This window comes from Trachurus trachurus (genome assembly GCF_905171665.1).
Source record: "Trachurus trachurus genome assembly, chromosome: 19".
In the NCBI taxonomy this organism is placed as follows: Eukaryota; Metazoa; Chordata; class Actinopteri; order Carangiformes; family Carangidae; genus Trachurus; species Trachurus trachurus.
The window spans coordinates 20712030-20733007 of record NC_139913.1 but is presented as its reverse complement, the minus strand read 5'-3'; the positions used below and the strand labels follow the sequence as shown (position 1 = coordinate 20733007).

General features: G+C 41.7%; 3 protein-coding genes across 6 annotated transcripts in view; all 3 read left to right on the top strand.

Moving 5' to 3' along the window:
* The window catches only part of raraa (retinoic acid receptor, alpha a), a 153166-nt gene extending 146958 nt beyond the window's left edge, over positions 1 to 6208 (top strand). For all 4 annotated transcript variants that reach the window (XM_083994271.1, XM_083994272.1, XM_083994270.1 and 1 more), the window contains 5 exons: positions 2462 to 2622; positions 2737 to 2913; positions 3034 to 3238; positions 3488 to 3646; positions 3790 to 6208. In XM_083994271.1, the coding sequence (XP_083850397.1) occupies positions 2462 to 2622; positions 2737 to 2913; positions 3034 to 3238; positions 3488 to 3646; positions 3790 to 3986 (899 nt within the window). In that variant the 3' untranslated portion in view covers positions 3987 to 6208. The remainder of the gene's footprint in view (positions 1 to 2461; positions 2623 to 2736; positions 2914 to 3033; positions 3239 to 3487; positions 3647 to 3789) is intronic.
* A 2918-nt stretch (positions 6209 to 9126) lies between these two features.
* On the top strand, positions 9127 to 16883 carry mki67 (marker of proliferation Ki-67; the record flags this gene model as incomplete). The annotated part of the gene is made up of 15 exons (XM_083993906.1): positions 9127 to 9268; positions 9758 to 9860; positions 10283 to 10364; positions 10510 to 10625; positions 11812 to 11881; positions 11967 to 12033; positions 12211 to 12855; positions 12950 to 13185; positions 13269 to 13800; positions 13967 to 14082; positions 14357 to 14534; positions 14622 to 14759; positions 16001 to 16446; positions 16526 to 16770; positions 16859 to 16883. Exons 2-15 carry the CDS (start codon positions 9772 to 9774, stop codon positions 16881 to 16883), a joined length of 2985 nt encoding a protein of 994 aa, XP_083850032.1. The 5' UTR covers positions 9127 to 9268; positions 9758 to 9771.
* LOC311002418 (uncharacterized protein) lies at positions 16763 to 20618 on the top strand. The gene is made up of 5 exons (XM_083993784.1): positions 16763 to 16950; positions 17285 to 17330; positions 17454 to 17534; positions 17839 to 18483; positions 18818 to 20618. Exons 1-5 carry the CDS (start codon positions 16903 to 16905, stop codon positions 20557 to 20559), a joined length of 2562 nt encoding a protein of 853 aa, XP_083849910.1. The 5' UTR covers positions 16763 to 16902; the 3' UTR covers positions 20560 to 20618.
* The last annotated feature ends 360 nt before the right edge of the window (positions 20619 to 20978 follow it).

Below are 20978 nucleotides of genomic sequence, written 5' to 3'. Positions count from 1 at the left end.
GGAGGACAGAGGAAGGGAGAAAGTTTCATCACTGTCGACGGTGGCTCTGCGCTGCGAGCAGCAGGAGCGGGAGGAGGGGGGGGGGGGCATTGACATTTTTATCTTTCCATTGAATTTAATCTGTGTGATGGACGAGCTGCCAGTGCTTTAATTTTCCTCACACGAATTATCCCTGTCTGCCTACCTCTCTGTCTTGTACACACAAACACACACACACACACATGCACACACAAATACATACGCACTAAGGCACTAACAGAAATTGTCTATTAACTGCACGTTGCAGCTGAAATCCACAATGCGGACAAATGATTGAGGGATGGCTCATTGTGTGTGTGTGTGTGTGTGTGTGTGTGTGTGTGTGTGTGTGTGTGTGTGTGTGTGTGTGTATCACAGTATTCTGTACACGTTACACACAGGCTCTTGTAAATCATTTTTATGCAATGTACATGTAACCACAGACAATTCAGGATGCAAGTTCCCCCATTAGCATTCATATTCTCATAATACATTTTGAAAGATGCATTGCTTGAAGTTAACACCCACACAAACATCAAAAAACACATTTGTGTCCACACACACACACACAATAAAGAAAAGAAAAAAAAGCAAGGCAGTATTTCTTTCATTTCAGCTCCCCTGCTACACTCCCCCCTCCTCCGCAAGTTATTGCATGTGGCAATTCGCCATGACAGATCGCCAGTCGTGCCTAATAGTTCTTTAATGACTTCATTAAATTGTGTTGTGCGGCTTATGATTGTGCTGCCAATTTGTCAGCGCGGGCAATGTCTGGGCGCTAGGGATGCCCCACTTTTATTTGTGAATTAATTGGACATCGATTGTTTTGCAGGCCTGCACCCCTCCCCTCATGGCCGAAAGGACACAGATTCCTAATCAGCGCCATAAGCACCGCTGGCCCAGATATGTTGGGCAGCTTACTACAGTTTTATACAACTGGCCTCAAAAGCTGATGGATGTTTAAGAGGACGTTGCTTCACCAACAGAGTCATAATTAGCTCATTAAAGCGAATGGAAGTAGAAGGCTTTGTGCTGATTAGCTTGTTTTCCCTGGATTGGTGTGTATTCTGCTGGTTTTCATCTGTCGCTCCTCACGTTTAACCACATGTGCTTTCAGTGACTATGGTTACGTTAACCTGCCAAATGAGCAGCAATAAAGTGCTGGCGAATAATGCATTGCCATGCTCTGTCTGCACAGCAGGGTCTTCTTCATTTCTTGTTGAGGCGAGCAGTGCTTAGCAATAACATAGTGCAGCATCAGACTTCCAGCCCCCGCCTTCCTCCTTCCCTTCATGTTCTCCCAGGCAGGGAGGCCTGTCCGCCGGCTGATGAATGAGCAGCAGCACCGAGTAGTGCATCCCTGCCTGGCCCTGGGCCAGGCCCCTCTGTCACAGACACTGATCTCCCATCAGCCTGAGCGCTCTGGCCCTTAATGGTCAAGGTTAGGATTAAGACAAGGAAAATCTGATCTTAGGTCAGCGGCAAGGGGAAATTCAGGTACCCCGAGGGGAGGTAGAGATTGGAGAAATGATAGAGATGACATTAGGAAACGGGGATGATTTAGAGCAAAAGCAATACAATTTTGGAAAGGAGAGATAGCGTGCATCGGCGAGAACGGAACGAACCGAGAGGACGACAAGGAGAGCGAGAGTGTGTTGTATAACCAAGAGAGAGAGGGAGAAATGTGTGACAGAGAGAGAGAAAGCTGGAAGGTTTTTTCCGGTATGGGCTGAGCAGCCGAGCCCTTTTAAAACCATTAGAGGCAGGATATTTGTCATATTATGTTATTAGATTAGCCGGGACCCCTAATGAAAGCTGTGGCAATTTGTCAGCCTTATGGATAGCTCCATCCCCCACCACTATTTATCAAGTAGCACCCCATCTAACCCAACCCACCCCCACCTTCAACACACACATACACAACCCAAGTAATAGCTAAACTGCACCCCAACGTGGATGGGCTGGGAGAAATGGATGGAGCCTGTAATGGGATTCCAATGCTAAGCACCCTGCCTAGTGTTTTTTGTCATTTGGGGTGAGCAGACTATTCTCAGCCGGATCGCCCAGAGGGGAACGACACCAGATTATTTCAAGGTTTTTCTCCCCCTCTCTCCATTACCCCTAGCCCTCATCAATGGAGCTGTCTGACAACATTTATCTTATAGCGGCGGATAAGAGCAGTGAAGCTCTGGTTGCTGCTTGTGTTTGCCGCAGAAGGAACATCCTGTCCTGCTCATGACTTTGCCTTTGATCACGATCTCAGTTTACCTTGAGGGGGTGTCAGGTGGTGCTAACGTAGCACGTATACATAGTATCCAGTTTGCTAAACCCTTTCAAGCAGCCTTTATTCTAAAAAAATTGTGCCGTTTGATGTTTCAAGCCTTGTTTTTTTTATTTTATTTTCCTAAACAATCTTTGTCTTCTTGTCCTTGTCTTCCTGCAGCAGTGAGGAACGATCGGAACAAGAAGAAAAAGGACGAGAAGAAGCAGGAGTGCACGGAGAGCTACGTGCTGAGTCCCGACACGGAGCAGATGATCGACAGGGTTCGCAAGGCGCACCAGGATACCTTCCCTTCTCTCTGCCAGCTGGGCAAATACACTACGGTCAGTAGCATGACACCGCCAGTCTGCCTCCCTTCATTTTTTTCCCCGCCCGTGTTACCTGTAGAGCGCTGTCACCTACAAATATTCAAATCCCCCCCTTGTCCTCCCACACAGACTAACAGCTCAGAACGACGTGTGTCCTTGGACGTGGACCTGTGGGACAAGTTTAGCGAACTCTCCACCAAGTGCATCATAAAGACGGTGGAGTTCGCAAAGCAGCTGCCCGGCTTCACGACGCTCACCATCGCCGACCAGATCACTCTGCTCAAAGCCGCCTGTCTGGACATCCTGGTAAGAACAACAGCCCAGATCTTTGTCTGAAGAAAAAAAATATAGGATTTTTCAAAATAGGAGCAGAGGAATTATTATAAATTAGTGTTAAACAACCTGTTCTGTCTGTGCCGTCCACAGATACTGCGGATCTGTACACGCTACACACCAGAGCAAGACACCATGACCTTCTCAGATGGACTCACGCTAAACCGAACCCAGATGCACAACGCAGGCTTTGGTCCCCTCACGGACCTGGTTTTTGCCTTCGCCAACCAGCTCCTCCCTCTGGAGATGGACGATGCAGAGACAGGGCTGCTCAGTGCCATCTGTTTGCTGTGTGGAGGTGAGACAGTGAGACAGGCCCTTTAGAGCTGAGAGTTAAACAAAAAGGGGGGAAAAAAAGGCCAAAATGGTGCTTTTAAATAAATACTGTTTCCCCAAAGCAGCACTGAGTGTCTCATGTCTAATATGGGAATGAGCCAGATTGGCTGTGCTGTGCTCTGTCATTGAGCACCACCTAGTGGAGAATTATACTCACGACAGCGAGAGAGTATTGACCTGTTTTTTCTGTTCTTTGTGCGATGCTCCACAGACCGTCAGGACTTGGAAGAGGCAGAGAAGGTGGACGTCCTGCAGGAGCCTCTTCTGGAGGCGCTAAAGATTTATGTGAGGAAGAGGAGGCCCCACAAACCACACATGTTCCCCAAGATGCTGATGAAGATCACTGATCTGAGAAGCATCAGTGCTAAAGGTCTGTGGCCCACACCAGTAGTTATTTGTGAATTGAGATAGATTTGTCACTTTAAACTGGAATATAAGCAGAAATATAAACTGATGAAAGTGAATTTTGGTAGCTTATATTTTCTTATCTCTGTCCAACTCTCCACTCTACAGGAGCTGAGCGTGTCATCACCCTGAAGATGGAGATCCCCGGCTCCATGCCCCCGCTCATCCAGGAGATGCTGGAGAACTCGGAAGGTCTGGAGAGCGGCGCTGCAGGCGGCCGGCCAAGCGGCGCCCCCCCAGGCAGCTGCAGCCCCAGTCTGTCCCCCAGCTCGGCCCAAAGCAGTCCAGCCACACAATCGCCGTAGTAGCGGCCCACCTTTTTGTTTTTCCCTCACGACGCTCTCAGCCTCCTCGCTCGACGCTCTGGAAGGGGAGGGGGGTGAAGGAGGGGGGACTTTGACTCTCACTGCTGAACTCTGGAGAGTGGCAGAGCCAACCTCCTCCTCTCCTATGACACAAACCCCCCACGTCCTGATCTGCTTTCCCTCACTCTGAAGCACTGTCCTGACGTGAGGGGCGGTAAGGCCGGGGCAGGCCGGGACAACAGGATGCCTCTGAGAGACCGCACCGTAAACACTGCTGATGACTCCTCCTCCTCCCTCCACTCCTCTCTCCACTGCTGCTCCTCCCCTCTCCACATCTCTCCAAAAGACTGATGGAAACAAATCTGGATGCAGTGGAGACCAGTTTTGAATGGAACTGAGATGGGGTGGGGCATCGTGGGACAAATATATGGACAAGGACAATGCATACAGACTGACTTGACAAACACCAGACACTTTTTTTTGTTGTACTCTGAGGCAGACTGCAAGCTATGGACTTGTCAAAAGACCCCCCCTCCTCCTCATAGACTTTGGGTCTTTTCTCTTTTTCCAACTTCAAAAAAACAGGATTTCGTACAAAAGATATATAAATATATATAGAAAAGTTAAGGAACTATTGTGATTGACATGTCCAGAACAGAATGGCAGGTTGAAATGAGGACATGTTTTCTGAGATTAGAAATTGTTGTACTGCTTCACTGTTTGAATCTTTTCATACCCATCAAGAGTATTGAGAGAGATTGTTTCAGTTTTATCACATTTGTACATCCTTCTAATTAACAAAAAGCAAAAGATGTTGAAATTTCTCTCAAGTCCACACATACAAACAAATGTGCACAGAAAACAAGTCGCAATGAATATCACCTACTATTCCAGGTTGGATTTGTTTTCCTTTATTCATTTTTTTTTTTTTTTTTGCTTCCAAGAGAATGGCAAAAAAATGATTGTATGAACTCGGTTGTATGATACGGTCACAGGTCCTTTCAAGAAATCAAATTAATGAAGATTCATTATTAAGGTGTATTTTAAGTAGCCTTTGAGTTTGTGTATATAAGCTGTATTCATTTCTTTAAAACTATGAAGAGTTTTAGGCTTCACCTGATTTTTTTTTAAGAATACCTTTTATGTGTTTTGTTCATAGGTTTGTGATTCAAGAAAAGACATTTTTGAGCACATCTTACTGAAGGAAGTTCTTTCATGTTTTGTGTCTTACTAAATACTGGACAGACCCTTAACCAATCACTGGCTGTTCAGAATGTGGCTTTCACAACCAATTTCAACCGTTGCCCCTCCCCCCCTCCCCTTCACATGTTTTTACCTACAGAAGATAACAAAGTAGCACTCCAGTTGGGGCAAAGCTTTTTGGCCATGTAGCAGAAAGAGATGGTGTTTCTGAAAAGGTTGAGCTAAAACACCACCTGTAGCTTGCCGGTTTCAAAGTGAGCTACAGCAGCCCAGCTTCAAAAGAGAGATAAAAATGTGAAGAATGGTGTACATACACACTGTATTAAACACAAGTGATTCTCAGTAGTCTCTGAATGGATCAATTATCTGTAGTGGATGGGAAAAGACTAGGCTGTAGAAATCCCTCTACTCTTTCAGTGGTCAGGCAAGTGAAGGTCCCAAATGTGATGTTTGTCAACTTAAGTCCTCACAAATCTCCCTGTGGTAGAAACCAATATGTGACTTTTTTGCCGGATCCAGAGCAACCTCGCACCCTGTGACTCACTTTACGCCAAAACGCCTTCACCGTTAGCACACGTCATCTAGACCATCATTACTGTACACACGCCAATGTCTCAGGAAGGAATCATTTTTTGTGCTTGGCCTGTTCTTTGTATATGTTCTGTGCTGCACCCCTTAACCCCTCAATCACAGATGCACACACACACTTCTGCTACTGAGCCCCTGAATTTTCTCTTCAATCACTCACTTTTGTTCGGCCTGGAAGACCAGGACTTGTGCAGAGAGACACTGATCCCGCAACTTTACGACATAGGATGCCAGTGTGGAGTCTCTCTGAGTCGTTCATGTGTTCTTTTTATTTGTACGGTCAAAGCTGCTTTCATCATTTTAGGACTTTTAACCTGTCCAGAACGGCGCACAACTTTTCCCTCCACAGCTAATCTGGAATAGCAACAGACACACCGTCAGTTTGAGAAGTATGGAATATGTTGCAATTTGTCAAGATTATCAAGCGACTTTGAAAAAAAAAAAAACAACAAAAAAAGATAAAAAATAAAAACAACATTTAATAATTATTAAATGTGTGTGTGTTGTTCACTTGTGTTCTTCTTTTGATTATCTGCCAAACTGTGTCCTCAGTCGGTTTTCATAATTCAAAATCCATAGGAACAAGTAGTGACGGGGGAAATTAGAGGGCAATTTCTATCTTTCTTGGGAACACTGGAATCCATGTTTTCATGTGTTGCAAGAACAAAGCATCCAAGAGGCTGACACCAACAGGTCATTGATGGTATTTAAAGTCAATGTTGTATTTGCCATCAGCTACTGGATATCTAGACTACAAGGCCAAGAATTTTCATGCTAATAATAACCTAAATCTATATCTAGCCTACAATAAAACTTATTGGGTGAATTCTTCTCCTCTAGCAAAATAAAGTTAATGTAAATGTGGGCTCACACAAGCTGTGATATTGCATTATCAAAATCACATGACATCTCAAATGTCCAATCATAGGTTTGTGAGGGAGAGCCTTCAAACCGGAGGCACCCTGTGTGAAGACCACCAAAATGCTAGTTACTTAGGGTTTGGACAAAGTTAATGTTAAGGCCATAATTTATTTAAAAAAAACTATATTATTGCAATTTTTTGTCAAAATGTATTCATAATATGTTGATGCATTGAAATATATCTTAATATGGTGTAACCATTCACAATATTTTGATTTTTAATCAAAATTTCTACTGTCCCACTTTAGGAAACATGCCTTCCTAAAGTGGGACAGGTGTTTTTTCCTAATGTGGGACAGTGCTTTTTCAGGTAAATCTGTGTAGTTGAATAGGTTGAATATGGTTGTTTACATGGTTTTATTGTTATAATGCATTATTTTGGATATTTTACAACAAAAGAAAATCATATTTAATAACTGGAAGTGGTCATAATACTGTTAAATGGCTCTGATTTTTTTTTTCTTGTTTCTAAATCTTGTCTTTTTTGATAATGTTTGATAATTGTTTGAGTTTAGAAGTAATCAAAGGACAGCACATTATTGATTAATAAAAAGGAATGTATTTCAGATCACAGTGGAAAAGAAGAATTAGGCAATTAGACAAAACCAGGGAAAGAAAAAATGGGAAAAGAAAGGAAAAGAATCAACCAAGAGAACTCAACCAGTGGAAAAAAAGACAGGATGAGGGGAGACATTAGGCCTACTGAATATAGGGAGATCACTGAGGATGAGGTTGTTGACCAGGGCGCAAGGTAAAAGGTCACCTCCATCACACAATTGGTAGAAAACCATAATATTAACAGAAGACGAGGCAGAACTAGGACAATAAGTGATATTATTGTACACTGGTTTGCAATCTAGCATTTATCATGTAGGCTATATTAAAATGACTTTTAAACAGACTTTTTAGTGTCCCACATTAGGGAACGGAGATTGCCGGAGAAAATTTTGCAATCAGAGTTTAAATATGTGTGGTATTTCTTTTACGAGTGTGATATCAGAATTTTCTCTTTGGATTTCATTAGATCACAACCTAAGGATTTCAGAATGGTAGCCTATAGGATGTAGACTGAAAGTGTTTGCTTCATATCACAATATAGACCAGAAGTCAGAATTTCACAAAATGTCCCACATTAGGTGAATTCACCCTAGATTTTAACAAGTCATAGTGAAACTTTGTATATTTTGAATAAAAAAGTAACACCTTTTTATCTTAAAAGCTCACTTGTAAGCAGGTTGACACATAGGGTACAGTAGCCTACATGTTTAGATCCTTGCTCTTTTAGTTTGAGGAAGTTTATGGTTAGTTAATGTAAACATAGTCTTGGATGCTGTAGCTTATAACTGGCCTTGAGTGAGTTAGCAAAAAAAAAGTCTTCCTAATTTGTGCTGGTCTAATTCACTTTACCCCATCACAAATATCCTGTAGTTGACCTTTATGACCACAGGTGCCGCTGCTGAGCAAAGCCGCAAGTGACTCATTCAAGAACAGAACTCAGGAAATAAAAAACCGATCCAGGCGTGTGCTAGATTGTCTGGGTGCTGCAGTGCTCTCAACATTGATCATTTTCTGAAAATGTAATTTATTGCTCACAAACACCATGATCAAAGAACAAATCCTATGTGTCTTGATATAGGCTCAGATAGACAAATCAATAGCCTACTTGAACTTCGGCATCCGGCAGAAAGGCAAACTGGAATGCTTAAAAGAAGAGTCCTTATTAATTTCATTAACTAAACCATGCAATTAAATGTCTTGAATAAATGAGGTACAATTATTATATATAAAAGTACAATAATTAATGGCTCCCCGGACCTTTGTGGAATAATAAAGTCATTATCTTATTTTATCTTAACCATGCTGCATCTGTAAATCCAGCTTCTAAATTTGTTCAGTTGGAAACAAAATGAGAATTATTTATGCATGCATCATTCACGTGTAAGTTAAATCTTTAATACGTGAATGAAGGGATTTTGATCAACAAACCTAGTGAATGTTTTTTCTAAACTGGAAGCAGTCAGACTACACAGTCACTTCCGTGTCTCTGTCGGCGGCTACAACTACTACGCCCCGCCCTCTCAACGAAACGTTTGACGTTTCAACCAATCACAATACTTCGCGCGGAATTTCAAACATTTTCAAATCACCGTCCCACTGATGAAGTGGTATTGTTCCGCCACATTCGTAAACAAAATAGTTCCTTTTGTATGAATTCACGTTACATTTGATCCAGACAATCAAATAGATATTTATATTCATGTCAGCACAAAGTTGTACACACATTGTATTCTCGAAACACAAGTGAACATGACTATTTCGGGTTGTTATTGTTTGTGTAGTTTGGCGGAGTGATATGATAGTCCGTTGCTTGAAGCGACGAGAGACGGCGAGGCACCGCTGTTTAGGGTAGCTTACGTTAGCCATTCATCGATGTGCCGCGTAGGGTACGGTAAGAAACCAAGTGTACTTTTAGTCTGATATGATATTTTAGTAAAACTTCGTCTTCGCCACATCCCGGTCGGTGTTTATGGATTGCCAGAAGGTGACGTCTCTTTAAAACGGACTTACAGGTAACGCCATTAAGATCGCAGTGTGTGTTTTTTAAATTTGTCGTGCAGTCTCGTCGCTGAACGTCGTGTTTCACCGACGAAATGTGTTTTTGCTACAATGTGCCGTTGCCAATACCACCTAATTCTGCTTAATTTTCATGTTGACATTTTCTTTGTGAAATGATAATGGCATTGCTATCGAGGAAAATTGCACGTGGGGTGTCGCAGAATCGAGTAGTAGTTGGGTAACGTTAACAGCTCATACGAACAACGCGACCCCCTGGTTTGAGTGTTGTGTTCCTCAAAAATATCCTAGCACTAGCTTATCAACTCGTTAACTTTAAAATGAAACGTTGTTGCATGCACATCTTTGACATCACTTTGTAGCATGTTGCTCGACAGCTTGTTTCTGAACCACAAAACACTGTCATACATAACTTTGTTGCCCGTGAGTTTTAACTAGTTTTGACACAGTTCTTTCTTTTCTTTTTCTTTTTGTGGCATTTCTAGGTAACGTTACGAAAATGCCCCTGCATGGTAAGGTAGTCGTGATTAAGAGGAGTGGAGGAGATGGGACTGAGTTTCCTCTTACTGCAACATGCTTGTTTGGAAGGTGAGTTTGTCAAAATGCGATTTGTGTAGAAATTATTCTCGTTTCGTTTTCATATTTTACGAAATTGCACCAGTTTTAACGCAACACATTTATAATCAGTACAACAGACAATACCGCGTGCGCTTAATGTAGAAGTCAACATTTTCACCATGTGTGGCCTCAGGCAGGAGTTGAACGAGGTGCAGTAAAAACCCTTTTGGTTTGGAGGCGGGCCATCAGGGTCCCACGTCAGAATCTAACATACACTCCTCCTGCTAGTCTTTAAGTTCAAAGGCTACATGGTGAATTTAAATCTCAGGTTCAGAAATTGACCTTACTTTCAGCCCTTGTTAAGTTTTACAGACATCACTCATATGGACCGATGGGGACACTTCCCAAACATGTTGCTAAATGTTTTTTTGTTATGTTTTTTCTTATTACAGGAAGCCTGACTGTGATATTCGCATTCAGCTCCCTCAAGTGTCCAAGGAGCATTGCAGAATTGACTTGAATGAAAATAAAGAGGTAATGCAACAGTTGTTCAACATGACAACATTATCTTATTTCAGTGTTTAAACCTAAAGGTGTTAACTGTTGCTGTAGATACTAGCTGACATTCAACTTTTAGCAGCTTTTCAGACCATGTTTATTGTTATTTTGTCCCTCACAGGTCATTTTGACAAACTTGAGCTCGGTGAATCCAACCCGTGTCAACGGAGAGGCTCTGCAGCAGTCTGAGCGTCTAAAGCATGGAGATGTGATAACAGTTATTGACCGTTCTTTCAGGTTTGTCTCTTGAGTTTTTGTTGTTGGTTTTTTTTTTGTGGGGGGTGCTCTTAAATGCTTAAACTATTATATAGTATTAGACCATTAGACAGTTGCCTCTAGAGGAGTCACGAGACAATCTTCCTCACGAGATGAACAGCAAATACAAGTTCTACAGTAATGTCTGTAATTCTCCTCGCATACTTGCCTCCTCAAGTGTACATCAAATGGGGCATTCAACTTGGAACAGATGGCGTGTGTGTGTCCTTTTAAAAAAACAGATATACAAGTTGAAATGGAAGATGCACAGGCCTATTTCCCCTGGCATTAATCATGTCTGTCATATGTGTCATTAATTGCCCCTTATATGACACATTGCATTGAGGTCTGGGGAAACACATACAGAACAAATACAAATTCTATTTTTTATTGCAAAAAAAAGGCTATAAGAATCATCAGTAATAAACCTTTCCGTGGGCCAACCAACTCACTATTTAGTCGCCTGAACGTTTTGAAATTCAGGGACTTAGTTGATTACATTACAATACAAACCATGTACAAAGCAAAAAATAAACTTCTTCCTCAAGATATCCAGAATCTTTTAAATTTTCTTTTAAATTTTCAGTTTAAAATGAAGGATTCCAGTTATAACCTGAGACGACCACTATTATTTGAGAAACCAAAGACTCGAACTACTGTAAAAAATCACTGTCTTTCTGTTAGAGGGGTTAACATCTGGAATAATTGTCTTGAAAATATTAAATTATGCTGTATTTTAGTCAGCTTTAAAAAACTTTATAAGAACAACATAATTTCTCGTTACAGTATGGAAAATTAAGTTCAATGATTTTGTACTATTTTGGGTTATGCGCTGTGTACAATTCTTTATTTTGTTGTGATCAGAAATTTAAGTGTACTGATTAATTTCAAATGTCTGTGATCTGATCCTATTGTATTAATGCATATATATATGTGTATATATATATATATATATATATATATATATATATATATATATATATATATATATATATATATATATATATATATATATAATTTTATTTAAATTTTTTAAGGTAAAAGGGGTAGGGGTATATAAGCTTTGGCTTCAACCTACACCCTTTCTGTTATATAAGCTTGGTATACCGAAAATAAATAAATAAATTCATGCAAGCTTATCATGCATTCTATTGCACTGTCATTTCAGGTTTGAGTATCCTCCAGCACCCACACCGAAGAAGAGGTCTTCTTCTGGAGGCAAAAGTGAAACCCTCAAAGTAATTAACTTCTTATTCACCTTGAATTTGGAACCTCTGTTGATGAATTGTATAAATGTGTTAATTAAAGTGTTGTAATGTCCAGGTTCTTCAAGCTCAGCAAGTAGTGGAAGCTGTCACAGTTGAAACAGGGGAAAAGAGAACCTCAGAAGGTGAGATTGTGTCATAAATTATTCCGAATTAGTAGTTGGAGAGTTTTGTATTTTAACAGAACATGTATGGATTTGCCATTGAACCTGCAGACGTAATTAAATATAGAAATTGTGTCAGTTAAGTTTAAGATTGCATAGGATTTGGTGCTTAAAGTGTTTGTTTTTGGTTTTTGAAAGATGGAGCCAATGACAACATCCAGCGATCCCTGGACAAGACAATGGAGTTGGAATGCAAGGAGGATAGTATCCAGCAAAACAAGACCATTTCCCCGTTCAATGATCTTTATCAAATGATCAAAAAGTCTCTGGATGTCAAGACACCTCGGAAGTCTTCTGCCAGTCTGCTTCAAACACCCATCTCAAGGTTTTGCACTCCAAAACCTGGTTCAGTCAAAAAAAATGATGGGAAACCTGTCATTCCCATGGAAGACAAAAGCAAGGATGCGACTGAGAACATCGCTGGAGCTGATGAAACCAAGGGAGAAACTTCAACTGTGATCAATGGAACACCAAAGTCTATTAAGAAGCAGAGGAAGTCCTCCCAGGTTCCTTCTGAGATTGCAGGACCTGCAGCTGAAGAGGCTCAGCAGCCAGCCACATCTGAAGTAACGCCTCAGAAGAGAAACCGTACCAGCCCCCAGAGGTTTTCTCCATGTCAGGTTATTGAGCAAGTCTGTGCTCAAACGCCAAAGTCACCAACAAGAAGATGTAGCAAGAAGGCCACACCAGCCAAAGCCTCAGTGACAAAGGAGCAAGAAGAGCAAGCAATAACCTCTCCTAAAACAAGAACATCACCAAGGAGCCTGGGCAAAGTTGAAAAAGGTAATAAACACTATTAATAATTTTTAACAAAGGGTGTTGAAGGGTATCAGATAGATGTAGATTGATCAGTAATGTTTTTTTTTTTTTGTTCTAGTGGAACTAAAAGTGTCCAAAAAACGCAAAAGTGGAGAACTTGCAGTCGACTTGCCCACATCACATATGAAGAGGAAACGTGTTTCCTTTGGAGGATACCTCAGTCCAGAGTTGTTTGACAAACGACTGCCTCCTGACTCTCCATTATGCAAGGGGGCTGCTCCACGCAGGAGCTTGTGTCTGTCTAAACCCAAATACTCACTCCTAAGAAGAGCATCAGTCATTGGTCTTCTTACGGTAAGGTTTGCAGAGATGATTCAAGTATTAAGACAACAATTTCTCTCACCCTCATAATTTAATTGAAAATGTATCCTGTTTAGGGATTTGAAGAAGATGGCCAAGGTGTGCAAAGAAGTCCTGCAAAAAAGAAGACCCCATCACCAAAAAGTGTCAAGAATGCCTCTCCGAAGACCCCACCATCTGGAAAGAAATTGCCCAAATCTAGATCCCCCTCTCCCAAGGCTGCATCTCCTGGAAAGAAATCTCCAAAATCCAAGTCTCCCTCTCCCAAAGCTGCATCTCCTGGAAAGAAATCGCCAAAATCCAAGTCCCCCTCTCCCAAGGCTGCATCTCCTGGAGCAAAGTCACCAAAGCCCAGGACCCCGTCTCCAAAGGCAGCAACTCCTACACAGGTCCGTACATCCACAGGGCGCTTCTCTGTGTCACGCGTTAGTACCCCATCTCCGGTTCAAGAGAATACTGTTCCTGACAAGACACCTTCAGCCGCTGTTACTCCTAAAATACCCCTGAGACGGAAAAGCATGAAGAGCACCTCACGGAAGACTCCATGTGTGTCCAAGAGTGCTGTGAAAGCACTGCGCAGAAGTGGTATTTCACGAGTCTCTATCAAAGGTATGTTTGAAATTTGTAATGTAGCTTTTACCCCAAGAATGTTGTCTCTATTATTATTATTTTATTATATCTGAGTCAAGTTCAAACAATGTCTCGTGTGCCATGGATTCTGTGTTCTATAAAACTGTTAATGTTGTGTTATTTTTTTAATTCTTTCTCCTTACAGTCAGAGATACCTGGGCCAATACGGTGAAATTTGGTCAAGCTAAGGCTCAAGTGGTGGTTCCAGCTCAAAGATTGGTCACCAAAAAGACTACAAAGAAGGCTGTGCCTAAACCACAGGTAAATTCACACACAAAAATTATTTTTACACAATCACGTTTCATGATCACCAGAGCTTGTTGGACATGTTATAAAGGACTGCTTACTATATTCTGTCTCTTACTGTGTGTGACCTTTTACAGTATTTTAAAAAATTCACTGACAGAACATTTTCAACTAAGTTAAATATATGTTAGCTCATACTATATGTCAGTGATAGGTTTATATCTTTGTTGTGATGTTTGAATGGTTTGCCCTGAGAACTGAAATGGCCATATCTTTCTCCATCTCTTAGACCCCTGCAAGAAAACTCAAGGACTATGTCAGTACTGGACATGCAGATTCACCCGTTACCATTGTTGTGGGCAGAGCTCACAACCAAAAGGTTGTACTTCCAACTGGTGCAGCACCAAGAGTGGTCACCAATACTGCTCTTGTCAAGAGGAACCTGAAAATGGATGAGGACTTGACTGGTATTAACCCCTGTTTGATCTAACAAATTAAAATATATAGTCTTTGTTCATTACTGTGCTTGCTAATGTTATAACTTCTCGTTTCAGGCGTTTCTGAGATGTTTAAAACCCCTGCAAATGAAAGGAGGAGGAAATCTGTCATCAGTTCAGCCACTGAGACACCAATTGGAGTTCAGGCCACATCTGTGGTAGAACCATCAGTCTTAAACACACCAGAGGAGCCAGGTAAAGTGTGCACGGATACTGTTGCTGAGTCATATGTACAGAAAAATTACCCTCACACTGTTTTCAGACATCATAGTTGTATTTTGGATGCTTGCATTAATTTATTTTGCAAGAAAAAACTGAAATGGCAGCACTCTCAAAATAATCTGAGTGCGCTTTCTTCAGCGTCAGTCCTCATGCTGAAGAAAGCCAAGGGCTGAAACGCGTCCGTCGGACACTGCTGTGCGTTTAATAAATGTTTCAAGATTATTTTGTGAGTGCTGCCATTTCAGTTTTTTCTTGTTTCGATTCGAGCCGGCACCCAGTTCATCTTTACACAAGAGTCGAGCACACCATTCCCTTTGTTCCATTAATTTATTTTGCACACAGAAATTGAATTATTTCATAAAAAACAAAAACTACCAGGGTCAAAATATAGTCAGTTGGGTGTCCTTTTTGCTGGATAACTGTGTTAAGTTATGCAAGTGGTATTTGTTTTTTTATATACCGTATTTTCCGGACTAAAAGTCGTGTTTTTTTTCCTAGTTTGGCTGGCCATGCAACCTATATTCAGAAGTGACTTATATATAAAAAATATAGCCTACGTTATGACCACAAGAGGGAAGTGAGGCTTTTATTTCTAAATCCCTCCTCATTCAGTAGCTCATCTTCATATTCCTCACGTGCTGTTCTCCTCGCTGCGCTGTCGGACCTGTCTCCGTTGTGCCGTAGCACTTCACTCCCAGTCAATTCAGAGTATTTTAAAAGCGTGTTCTGCGGCCCGTCTTCGGTCTCTGCTCCGGTCCCGACAAAGCTCCGGACACGGAGCAGAGACCTAGGTCCGACAGTGCAAGGCTGTCCCTCTCTGAAGCAGAGGAGAGGTCGGCTTCACTCCCGTCAGTCCACAAAGAGTTTCTGATCATATCCTCATCAGTTTGCTCCAGGCCTGTAGTAAGTAGTTATATGAGACCCGGCTATTAATTAAATTAAATTAATTAAATTTGAAAAATAAATGCGACTTATAAACCGGTGCGACTTAAATCCTTCCTTTTCATGATGTATTTTTTGACAGATGCGACTAATACTCGGTGCGACATATAGTCCGGAAAATACGGTATATATTTAATAAACCACAGTCATGTAGGTGATGAACTTGTATGTTTTTCATGTTGTTCTCTATACTCTGTAAGACTAATGACTTAAATTAGACCTGTTTCTTTTTTAACATGGCATAGACAAATGAAATGTGGTGGTTTTTACAGGTGAAATGATGGTGTCACCACTGACAGTGGCATCTGCAGTGAAAGATGGAAGATACAACAGTGAAGCTGTACAACGCCTCCTAAATGAAGATCAAGAATCCAGCTTTGTTGATGAGATCCCTGCCTTTGAGATTCACTCTGAATCTACTGAACCACAGTGCACAGATGTGAAGGCAACTCCCAAACAGAAGCCAGAACTGCCAGAGTGTCTCACTGGCGTGAAGAGGATCATGAAGACACCAAGACAGAAGGCTGAACCAGTTGAGGATCTGAGAGGAAAGATTTTGAAAACTCCCAAGCAAAAGGTTGAACAACAGGTTTGCCTCACTGGAGTTAAGAGAATCATGAAGACCCCAAGACAAAAGGCTGAACCGGTAGAGGACATCAGAGGAAAGCTTCTGACTACTCCCAAACAGAAGCCTGTACAACAAGAGTGCCTCACTGGAGTCAAGAAAATCTTTGAAACCCCAAAACAAGAGGCCAAAGACCTTCAGGAAAAATATCTGGAGACTCCCACTGCTCCAGGGGCTGGTGATGTGCATCTGGATGGTGTCACAGAACTTCAGAAGACACCAGCGCATGTTGAAGAGTCTGAAGCCCCAGCGCATGTTGAAGAGTCTGCAGCCCCAGCACATGTTGAAGAGTCTGCAGCCCCAGCACATGTTGAAGAGTCTGAAACCCCAGCGCATGTTGAAGAGTCTGAAACCCCAGCGCATGTTGAAGAGTCTGCAGCCCCAGCACATGTTGAAGAGTCTGCAGCCCCAGCACATGTTGAAGAGTCTGAAACCCCAGCGCATGTTGAAGAGTCTGCAGCCCCAGCACATGTTGAAGAGTCTGCAGCCCCAGCACATGTTGAAGAGTCTGCAGCCCCAGCACATGTTGAAGAGTCTGCAGCCCCACTCATGGAGGAGCCGCTGACTGATTCTTCAGGACCAGTGAAAATGGATGAGGTAATGATGCAGACACTTGGTTTTCCTGAATTAAATATTTGAAAGCACGAAAAAACACAGTTGGCAGATACTGTATTTAACAATAGAAATATTAGGGATTCTGCTAAATGTCAACTTTTATTGATATAAGTGAATCTTTCTCATCATAGGAATACATTTTATTGAATGTGAGCCAAAGATTTTAGTCAGTGGCTTTCACATGAGTACAAAAAGCTGAGGGAACTTTATTTTGGACTCCGCAAAATGAATCTCTGAAACAATAATCTGTAAATACAGTTAGTCACTGTGAGGTCAAATATCTAAAATATTTTGCCTTTTTTTTTTTTTTTCACAGGTTGATGACCAGACACATCCAGATTGTGGTGAAGACATGGATAAAGGTTAGTTGGGTAAATTTTATAAGAAAAATGTTAGATTTAGCTATAAATTATACATGTAAATTTATAAACTACAAAAATTGGCTGATGGTTTTCCTAATTTCTTGTCATCTGTTCCCTTTGTAGAACTAGACCTTGCCCAAGGAGAGCCTCAAGATGATACACCGTCCAATGTGATTGATGCTCCTGAAGTTGATGTGGCAAAAGGTAAATTTACTAATATTTCAAAAATGTGTTACTTGTTAGATTGTTTAATAAACTCAGCAAACATGGACTTATGAGAATTCTTTTCTCAGAATAAAAGTTATAGAATTTTGCATATTGATAAACAAATCAAATCAAAGATTCTTTTTTTTGTGTGCTTAATAGCGTTTTAGAACGAGCCCTGTCTGATTTGCACTAGAATGAAATGTACAATCATTCACAATCATACAATGATTGTTACACATGATCACAAAATGTACCATGCAAGTATTTAGAGGCGTTTCCCTTTTTTTGTGTCTTACTATAGAAGAGGATGCCAATGAGGTTGTCATTCATAGCCACATGGAGGAGGTGCCACGTGGGCACGATGATAATGAATCATCAGATGCCGTGGAAATATCTCGGCCAACTGTAGATGAGAGTTTGCCTATGGAACAACCAGAAGTTGAAACTGCTACTGACGAAGTCACCCAATTGAACACAATTGAAAGTGCAGAGGCTCCAGACCATGAGAAGAAATCAGTTAGAGGCCGGAAAGCAAGAACAGTGGCAGCTAAGGAAAAACAAAAGGGAACAGAGCATCCTGAAGATCCTGTTGCACCAGCTCCAGTCAGGGGAAGAAGAGGGAAGAAAACTGAAGTGGAAGAAAGTGCTTCTGAGTCATCTAAAGTTGCCCTTAAGTCTAAAAGAGGAAGAAATGCCAAAAAAGCTGTTGAAGATCAAGCTGAGGCTGTGCAAGAGATTGTTACTGAAATGGAAGTGGTGCCAGAAGTTGTGAGTGAACAGATCTCTCCAGTTGATGTCAGCCATGAATCAAATGAAATCACAGAAGCTCCAGAGAAGGCTGTCTCCAAGCCCAAGAGAGGGAGAAGAACAAAACAAGAATCTGAACCGTCCAAGTCAGTGCCAGAAGTGCCATGTGACACTGTTCCTCAAGCTGATGTGGCCAAAGGTATAGCTTCATTTCACTTTTATTTTTTTGCATTCACCATTTCTGAGACCATACAATACATGTGAAGGAAATTGACAAATGTTAAATTCCTGGTGTAAGGTGATGGTTGTCTAAAGCCAGCTTAAACACCCTGTCTTGCTTTAGTAAAGGAGGCACACATTGGCTTTAGTTGCTACTCTGTATTTAGTTTTAGCCATATATGGGCCTTGCCAGGGATTGTCACTGAAAAATATGTCTGACTCAGGAGCTATATTTGAGCATTCAACTGTCAAATTACTGATCAAACACTGTAAATAACACTTCTCCATTTTTTTTCTTTTTCTTTTAACTTTAGATGCAACTGAAATCCTCAGCAATGAGCTGGAAGTGGTGACCAATGAAACGGAGAGTTTACCTGCCTTGGACACAGAAGTCACAGATACGGTTGTAGCTGTCGTTCAGAAGAAATCTGCTCGAGGCCGAAGGGCAAAAATGGTGGAACCTAAAGCAGCTGAAGATAAACAGGAGACAACAGACACTTCTGAAGATCCCATCGTCTCTGCTCCAGCCAGAGGGAGAAGAGGGAAGAAAACTGAAGCCACTGCACCACCTGCTGTTAGGCAAACAACTAGAACCAGAAATGCAAAGTCTCAAGAAAACACCTCTGATGATAAACCTGAAGTCCTGCCTGAGCAACTTGTGGAAGAGCAACCAGTGACTGAGCTTGTGAGTAATGAGCCTTCACTGAAAAATACCAGACAAGAAGAAAATGATTCTGTAACTGTAGAGGAAGCTGTTGTGAAACCCACTCGAGGAAGAAAAACTAAAAAACCAGCTGTTGAGGCACCTCAACCGGAGACAGAGAAGAGTGAAGTTGTGAGTGAGGAGCAGCCTGTGGCAGATCCTCAACCTCAAGAGTCCATTCCTGTTGAAAAACCCAGAAGAGGGAGAAAGACCAAAATGGATACTGTTGAACAAAATGAAGCTACAGAAGATGCTACTATCACTGAGGAAACCAAGCAGCCACCAGTCAGGGCTAGAAGGGGAAGAAATGCTAAACAAGAAGAAAAGCAAGAAAATGTCACTACTTCAGCTGAGACTTCTAAATCTGACGAGCCACTTAAAAAATCAAGGAGAACCAAGAAGGCTGAACAAGATGTAGAACCAAGAGAGGAAACCACTGAAACGGTTGTCACTGAAGTGACTGAAGCCTTACCTGCTGATGAACCATTGAAGATGGATGAACAGGTTAGTGTGGCTGCAAAACCCAGGAGAGGGCGAAAAGCAAAACAAGACACAGAGAGTGAAACCCCTGTTGAGCCCACTGAGGTCAAAGAGGTCCCTGCTGTCAGCGCCACAGAGAAACCCAAACGTGGTAGGCGAGGAAAACAAGTTGCTGAAGAGGTTGAGGTTACTGCTGAAGCAACAGAGGCAAAACCTGACCAGGAGCTGGAGGCTGAAGAGAAGAAAACTGCTGAACCAGAAGCTCCAGTCATTAAACCTACCAGGGGAAGGGGTGTGAAAACAGTGAAACAGGAAGTTTCAAATGTCATTCCAGCAAAGCGAGCACGCCGAGGTGCCGCTCTTCCCGTTGAGGAGACTAATCCAGAACCCACAGTCCTGGTTTCAGAATCTGTGTCAACCGCACCAGAGCCACCTAAGAGGGGGAGGCGCGCAGCAGCACCAAAGCCGACAAAAGATGAATCCGCAGTGGGTTGTGACCAGGCAAATCCCTCTGAAGATTCAAGCAATGCCAGTGTAGAAGACACAAAAGTGTCAAAACGATCCGTCAAGTGGAAAGCAGAGCTGGAAGAAGTTCAAGTTGTCAAAGTAACACCTGTAAAAGCTGTTCGAGGCAGGCAGTCCAAATTTGGAGACCAAGTTGAAACTGAAAACAAAAAGGTGTCCAAGAGAGCAAGCAAACCTGAAGAGAAGGATCTCTCGGATGAAGTTGTTGAAACTCAGCCCATCAAAAGAGCCAGACGAGGGGCAAAGGTCACTGATGATGTGGAGTCCTCAAGCAAAGTGGACCTGAAGAAAAGTGCTGAAGCTGAAACACAGCCAAAAACCCGAAGAGGAAGACCGGCAAAGAAATAAGAAAACTTGTATATACTCTTAGACCACAGTTTATATTTTCCTTTTAAACTTTTTGTACTCGTCATGTTTTAGATCATATGGTGATTTTGAAAGTAATTTTATAGACTAAAAATGAAGCACTGCTTGTTTTTTCACTGGTTGCAGGGAATCTTGTTTCAACCGTCTGTTTTGTGACAAGTTGTATGTTATTCATTGCTGATTTTATGTTTTTCTTCCTCAAGTATTTTTATGGTGAGGAGAAAAAAAAAGGTTATTAAATTTTCTACAATGAAAAAAATGTCTTTATTATTATACAGTGAGAGATTCAGTGTGTTTGCATGTAGTTAATAATGGGGAAATTAATGAAATATTACAAGAAAACAGGTACAGAACCTCTTTGGTGACTGCCATCAACAGTGCAGAGTATCAACATGAGAAAT

Bases quoted from the DNA above. Each gene is read 5' to 3' on its own strand.
- LOC311002418 (XM_083993784.1), top strand. From the start codon at position 16,903: ATGGAGGAGCCGCTGACTGATTCTTCAGGACCAGTGAAAATGGATGAG. The intron at 16,951-17,284 runs GTAATGATGCAG...TTTTTTTCACAG, and splicing joins GACCAGTGAAAATGGATGAG to GTTGATGACCAGACACATCC. The intron at 17,535-17,838 runs GTAAATTTACTA...GTCTTACTATAG, and splicing joins TGAAGTTGATGTGGCAAAAG to AAGAGGATGCCAATGAGGTT.